This window comes from Sorex araneus, chromosome 3 (genome assembly GCF_027595985.1).
Source record: "Sorex araneus isolate mSorAra2 chromosome 3, mSorAra2.pri, whole genome shotgun sequence".
Lineage (NCBI taxonomy): Eukaryota > Metazoa > Chordata > Mammalia > Eulipotyphla > Soricidae > Sorex > Sorex araneus.
This window is the reverse complement of record NC_073304.1, coordinates 111,252,194-111,259,839: the sequence shown is the minus strand read 5'-3', so window position 1 is coordinate 111,259,839 and position 7,646 is coordinate 111,252,194. Positions and strand designations below refer to the sequence as shown.

The 7,646-nt window shown below is 48.3% G+C and overlaps 1 protein-coding gene across 1 annotated transcript; it reads right to left on the bottom strand.

The window, feature by feature from the left end:
* Nucleotides 1-329: 329 nt before the first annotated feature.
* VSX1 (visual system homeobox 1) lies at nt 330-6,615 on the bottom strand. Its single transcript, XM_004602028.2, has 5 exons — nt 6,255-6,615; nt 4,783-4,861; nt 3,437-3,560; nt 2,406-2,586; nt 330-625 (listed from the first exon to the last, which is right to left on the bottom strand). The coding sequence occupies exons 1-5, from the start codon at nt 6,613-6,615 to the stop codon at nt 330-332; spliced, it is 1,041 nt and encodes a 346-aa protein (XP_004602085.1).
* Between the last annotated feature and the right edge of the window lie 1,031 nt (nt 6,616-7,646).

Genomic DNA, 7,646 nt, shown 5'->3' with positions numbered 1-7,646 from the left:
TTTTTAAACCTTTACCTCCTCCCTCCTCAAGTTCTACAAAAAAGAATCAAAATGTCATACTGAATTCACTACAGCAAGGGCCTCTAAGAAATGGTTTCCATTCTATCATGAAATGAAATTTTCTCAAAGTCACACTTCAACCTTTTTAAGTTTTCATTTTATCCTGACACCATAAAAAGAAAAATCTAACTGGAGAGTACTTATCTTGGATAATTTTTGCCTCTTAAAAAGTCAGTTTGAAGAGGAATGGGAATGAGATAAAATTAAAAAATAAAAAGTCAGTGAAGCACGTGCTTTTTTCCAGCTTTCAAAGGCAGAACCTACAGGCCTCAGGAGACCCTCTCCTTTCTGGCTGAAATCCCTCCGGCACTTGGCATCTGGCCATCCCTGGCAGATGCATCAGGCAACCACCACTGCTCATTCTTGCTCGCCTGCTGTGTGGAACTGGAGAGATCAATGGCCACATCTTCCAGGCCTTTCTCAGTGCAGGTTTCATCAGACTTTCTCCGGGGTTCTGCTTGATTTGGGCTAGATCTCTTCTTGAGGTGGTCAGTTCCCCAAAGTCCTGCTAACTTTTCTTCACTTTCTGGTTTCCTTATCAAGTCTGTAGATTTTTTATGTATGCCTTGTGAGAAAAAAAAGTGGGGAAGGGAGATAAAAAAATATTATCTCAATTCATCAATTAAGTATATTTCTTCCATCTCATTATTTTCTGAATTCCGCTAGAACCTTGGTCTTGTGAGCAGACGGCGAGGGGGCTTTCCTTGTATACAGCCAGCCCAGATTTGATCCCCAGTACCCCATATGTACCTCTGGAACCTACCAGCAGTAATTCCTTAATACAGAGCCTGTCGTAAGCCCTGAGCAACACCAGATGTGCTCCCCCACCAAAAGGTGGAAAAAACAGAAAGAAAATTGCTGTTCTAGATGCTTATCTCTGAAGCCTCCAGGAGAATTACATAGACCACACTCTCCAATTAGGGTGTGAAAACTGTCTACTGTCACCCAGGAACAGTCCACAAAGGTGGCCTTCATTGTATGACACAGGGATCTTAAAAATATACTTGCTGCCAACATTTTAAAATTAGATTTCATATCCAAAATCAGGCTTTCAGCTTCCTGGAATTCAGAATGTTTGACAGAATGTCTGGATCTACTTTCTTGTATGGCTACAAATATGTAGATGTCACCAAACACCACCCACCCCCCTCAACTGCTCACAAAAGTTGAGAGGTTTAGTTTCCCGTCCCCTAGTTTTTCTTCATCTCTTCAATCCTTGATTACTATGTCACAACAACATTTACAGTTGGAATCTCTAGTTCCCATGTGTTCAGTGAAAAGAGGAATTGAAAAACAATTTTTAAGATAAGTCTCATGCTTGGCTCATGCCCAGGGAACCATGTGGTAAGGACTCAGGCCTCACAGATGCTGACAAAGTGCCTTACGACTTGGATCATAACTCTGGCCTTTGGGTTTAAAAAAAAAGTTCAAAAATCCTCCAAATCTCCTCTTCAAATTAAAATGTGTCCACAGGCCCCTTAACTAGGAATTCCACCCTTCCAGAAGTGCTGTTTATGACTTCTTCCTACACACTGTGATCACAGTTCACTGGGGTCTGGTAACAGCAGACAACAAGGCCCAGAACACTCAGGCCCCACCCCATACCTGACTAGTTTGGGTTATTTTAGTACCTAACATCTAAGAGGCAGAAAAGTCATTGGCAGGTTGATAATAATACCAGAGCCAGAAATGGCTTCCTGAATCCAGTATGCAGGTGCTCAAGTCTCCAGCTTACACTGTTCTGCTCTCTTAGTTCCTGTTACTCTGCACTCTCAGTTGAATGGCTCCCCCAAATTCCAATTGCATTCAACACTTATGGAAACATTTCCCACACAGGCAATTATGTCATTGCACCTTTTTTGAAAACTTCCTTTGGTTTGGAAGCCATACTCTGTGTTGCTCAGGACTTATCCCTAGCTCTGCAGTGAGAGACTAGTCCTGACCCTGTGCTCAGAGCTATCACTAATCTCTGTACTCCCTGTTCAGTGACCCTAGGCCACGAAACCAGGCTTAGATTCATGTAAGTGCTTTAGCTCTTGCACTATTTCTCCAGTTCCATTTCACTCTTTTTCTGGCAGGGAAGGGCAGGGAAGGGGCACAACCACTGGTTCCTAGGGTGTACCCTCAGGTAGGTGCTCAGGGAATCTAAGAGGGACAATCCTAGGCCTTTTGTCCTTCCTTAAACCAAGACCTATTGGAATATATGGTCTCCACAGCTGCAGTGAAAGATAAGGCAACTGCCTAGATAGCGCAAAGTCTTATCGATTGAATATTCTGTGCCCAAATCTGAGTGCATCTGCCTTGCCTCACTCTGCACAGGACTGCAGCTGGGGTCCTCTCCTTACCCAGGAGCCAGGGCGCACAAGAATCCAGCAGGCCGCCCTCCACAGAGCTCAGCACCGAGTCGGGCAGCGGGATGCAGTGCCGCACCATGGCGCCATAGAGTCCATACTTGGCCATCAGGGTACTGCCACCCCAGCGCCTCTCCCGCTGGCGCCACTTAGCCCGCCGGTTCTGAAACCAGACCTAGTCAGAGGCAGGGGGAGAGAAAGGGACAGAATAGAGGAGATGAAGTGAAGGGTGGCATTTTGAGGCTTCTTGGGACACCATTTCTAAAATATCCCCACTAGGTGTCAGGATGCTGGGAATCGAACCCGGGTCAGCCACATGCAAGGCAAACGCTCTACCCATTGTGCTATCACTTCAGCACCGTTCTCTCTCTCTCTCTCCCTCTTTCTTTCTATATATCTGTATATATACATATACATATGTGATATATATATATACATATGTATGTATGTACAGAGTCCAGTTTTCTAATCTCAGACTGTTGAATTTCTAATGATATTTCCACTGAACAATCCCTGGGTAAAGGAGTGACATGAATGATCTTTTAAAGTCATTTTAAAGGTTAGGGAAAGGTCTATTTGACAATGGAGAAATACCCAAGATGTATTATAAATGATGAGACCATTTTCTATGGAAGTAACGTGTGTTTGTAACATAAGTTTCAGCAGCAAATCATGATATATGAACAGCTACATGGAGTATACTGTGCTCAACACTAAAACTCTAAGTTCATCAGTGGTGATTTTTTCATTGATCTTTACCTAGGTAATATCTAGTTGCAGGATACTACTGTGTCATCTTAAAGAATGACTGAATAAAGGGAAACAAGGCATGGAGGTCACTGAGGTGTCCTCTAGGAACCATCCAAGGATCGTTAGCCTCTGTCAGCATGGCACTTGCAGCTCACTGCCCTCTGCAGTAGGGGGAGATATTAGTGCTGGTTCAGGGCAACTGCAGCCCACACACGAAGCCTTAGAAAATATGTTCTTGGTGTCTTTTTGGAGTAGAGAAAGAGAACCCCAGGCACCTGGATTCGGTCTTCAGGAAGTTCTGTCTTCACAGCCAGCATTTCCCGAGCATACACATCCGGGTAGTGGGCCTCGTTAAATGCCTTCTCCAGCTCTTCCAACTGCTGAGCAGTGAAAACAGTTCTGCCAAGAAGCCCAAAGAACATGTGGGTACATATTCACAGGAAGCCAGCAAGCTTCCCACCTGGGCCTCAGCAGCCTCTAAGCCTCCAAAGCTTACTTACTAATGATGAGATGTCCTACCTCTTATTAATCAGTCTCTGGAAAGACTGGAAATTTGGTTCAAACAGAGCTCTTTAGCACCTTCTCCTACTTGAATGGGACTGTCTCATTCTAGGATGAGTCATTTTGAAGGTCATGTATTTCTCAAACGTTAAAGGGATTTAGTGGACCAAATCATTGCTGTGCCTTTCTTCTGCTAGCCAGGAGTCCCTGGACCTGCATAACCCATGAACTTCTACACTGCTAAATGCTGTATTCAGGCTAAGGGCAGATCATGAATTGCCTCTGGGTTCATTATAGCCATGATCATTATAAGCTCATTAATGGCCATGATCCAGAGACTCACAAACAAATCTCAGAAGAGAACAACATGCTACAGATGCCTCTGGACCCCAAAGTCACCATCCAGTTAAAAATTTAACTTCAGCTCTACCACCTTACTTAAAATTTTAGAATTCCTGAAGCATGCAGCTGCATTTGCAGACATGCACCATTTTATATTATGTGCCACTGATGTACCAAGAGTAGGACACCAAATTTGTTGGACTGTAAAATAGAAGGCAACAGATTTCGATCAAAAAGAAAAAAGTTAAGAATATTAGCACACAAGGCTCAACCTGTAACAACATGTTAGTAATCTCTTATTTAATGGCTTATTCACTCCAGGATGAGATACAACAAATCTTCACATTTTCCTTCAAATTTTCCTCTAAGGAAATTTTTGAAACATTTTTAGTGTATTATTCATACTGCAATACAAAATAAAATCTGCCTTTAGGGCAGGCTTGGGTGGTGGTGGGAAAATTTGAAATAATGCTGGTGGGAAGGTATAATAGTGGTGGAATTGCTGTTGGGATATTGAATACAAGTTGTTGCAAACAACTTTATAAAAATAAAATTTAATTTGGGGCTGGAGCAATAGTACAGCGGTTAGGGTGATTGCCTTGCACGCGGCCGACCCAGGTTCGATTCCCAGCATCCCATGTGGTCCTCTGAGCACCGCCAGAGGTGATTCCTGAGTGCAGAGCCAGGAGTAACCCCTCTGCATTGCCAGGTGTGACCCATAAAGAAAAAAATAAAATAAAATTTAATTTTAAATAAGAAAAGAGCAGAAAGAACATACCTGTGCCGCCGTTTCTTCCTCTTGCTCAGAGTAGGGGATGCCTTCAGGTCACTCCTATCTTCAAACAGATTCTCCTCATCTATCAATACAGGAACCAAGGGAGAACTTTAAATGTGAATATGATTTTATTTTTGAAATTTAATATGAGCATTGCGATAATTAACTTGTCAGGAACTGTAACAATGTAAGCTCAGATTTTTAACACTTCCTATATCCTATACCACAGGAACTGTGCTTAGTATTGCTCCTGCATTGTTGCAATTATTTGACATAAAATACAAGAAATCCAAGGAATTATTTCTTCACACTGTCACACTGTCATCCCGTCATCCCGTTGCTCATCGATTTGTTCGAGCGAGCACCAGTAACATCTCTCATTGACAGACTTATTGTTACTGTTTTTGGCATATCCAATACGCATTATCCTATTTTTACATATGTGGGAAAAGAGGCACAGAAAAATTGAGTAACTTGTGCAAGACCACACTGGGTAATGAATGGTGATATGGGAACTCAAACCTAGAGTATGTAAGTCAAAGCCACTGGTGCACTGCTAAGTTTCCCATCCCTGTTCGGCTTCCAAAAGCCTCACTCCTCTAGCAGCCTCAGCTTTCCAGTGACAGTACGTTTCTCAGAGGAGAACTGGGGTTTGTCACTGAAAACAATGATCAGATTGCTGTTTCTGCTCTGCCCTTCTCATTCTGAAGCTCTGGAAATTTACTTCCAGAAACTCAATTCTGACAATTGTGCCAAGGTGACTCACGGCCGAACTTGGCAAACCTCCACTTCACTGTGCGTCTGCAGAATCCAGGACGGTGGATCCAGCTCTGGTTCTGTTGGACAGTTCCTCCCATGGCACATGTTCTGGGGGTTTTGCCTTTTTCTTCCCCCATATCTCTCCATTGTTTAGTCTTGACCTTTAACAGAATTTCTTTGTTTCCTTCCCTTCCCTTTAATCTGCCTAGACTTCTTTGAGGAAGTGGGTAGACTGGGAGTGGGGGTGAGGTCCAAGCATGGGGACCCCAAGCTAGACAACTTAGGTGGAGTGGGTGGCAGGCAGGAAGAACGGCCCCCGGGAGAGGGGCCTCTGGGTGTCTGCTGCTTCTAACGCTCTCAAAGTACCCTTCACCATTCAATTCCGTCAACTTGACGGCTCCTGCTGGGGCGCACGGCGTCCCCGGTCTTCCGAAACCCTCGGGGTTCAGGAGGCCGAGTGCTGGGCGGAAGCCTGGCCCTGGTGGGACAGGGAGGCAAGCCCCGAAGTCACACGAAGCCGGGTGGCTGCCAGTCCCGGAGGAATAGCAGGAGCGCGCCGGCGGACTCCTCTCCCCAGCGAGGGGCTCGGCTCCTGGGTCCCCGACCTCCAGGAAACCCGGGAGGTGACGGGGACTTCAGTGGGCCAGCAAAGCGTGGCCCTGGACCACCCCGGCCCTGAGTAACGGGGCGGGAGCCAGACGGAAGGTCCCGGTTACCTGACGTCGAGTCGCTCTCGCTGCGCTTCTGGCTGCTGAGCGCGCGCGGCGGGTGGCCGCTGGCTTGCGCCCCGGGATGCAGAAGAGGCACCTCGGCCAGGAGCAGGCAGGGCGGGCGAGGCACGGGCGGAGACTGCTCCCCAAAGCCGCGGAGGACCCCGAGTCGCGGCGGGCCGCCGAGCCCCCTGTCTGCGCGCGGGCAGGCGGAGCCCGGGTCGGGCCCAGCCGACTCCGACTTTTCTATCTCCAGGCCCAGCAGGTCGGTGATGGCGAAGCCCCGGGGGCGCACGCAGGCCGGGGCCGGGGGGCCCCCAGACCTCTCCGAGTCGCACCCGTCAGAAGGCCAGTCCCGGGCGGCCATGGCAACTCCGTGGGTGACGCTGACCGTCCAGCCGGAGACCCAGCTGGGGCTGATTTTAACACGCCGGGGGGAAGGGATGCTCCAATCAGCGTGGCGCGGGGGCGTCGCAGCTCGGGACCCCGAGGTCGGGGACGCAGCCAGATCCCCGCCCTCTCAGCTGCAGGCCCCTCAGCTACCCACCTCCTCTCTCGCTCCAGCTGTCCTTCTGCCCTCCCCATCCCCTTTTTTCCGCAGTGAGAGATAAGGAGGCCTCGGGATGGCGGTGCTGGAGAAGCGCCTCCAAAGCCGGGTTCCTGGGTTGCGGCTTCGCGCGTCCAGGCCCTTCCAGATTCTCCTCGTGGAAACTGCAGCTGCCCGGAGGGCCCCCTGCTAAGACCCCGGCCGGGTTCCCACACCAGGGCGGAGAAGGCAGCCCCCAGAAAGTCCCCACGGGGAAGGGAGAGTGGAACAATGATTCAGTTTCTGCCCCGTGCACCTGGAGCAGAGTCCAGTCCCTAGAGCTGCAATGGGCAATAAATGACCCCCGCTCCTAGACCTGGGAAGCACATCACCGCCAGAGTCTAGTGATGACGGAGACTTAGGGAGGAAGGCAGAGGAGTTGGATTTAGCAAACCACACGACAGGAGTCAGTGAAATCTGAATTTCAGTGGACACAGCGGTCATTTCTTAAGTCGAAGCACAGGCCAGTGTTTTATCTGCTAATACTAAATTTCAATTTTGGGAGGGGGCGGGGGTTGGAAAATAGCACCTACCTATAGAAACTCCCTCTTCACAGAGGCTGGGACATTGTGACCAGGTCTGGGGTTTCTTCAAAGAAAACCTGGCTCCCACGTGCAGCTCCCCCATCTGCTACACCGGGTCCGAAACAAGGCGTGTGGATGAACCGCACTTGTCTCTCACGTCCGGGACTTGTGCCACCTGACCGGGATGCTGGGATCCCTGCTGCATGGTTGCCCAACGCAAAACAAATGAACAACAACAATAAAACTCCCAAAAGACCCGCGCAATCGAGTCTCCTCGGTGCCACCCAC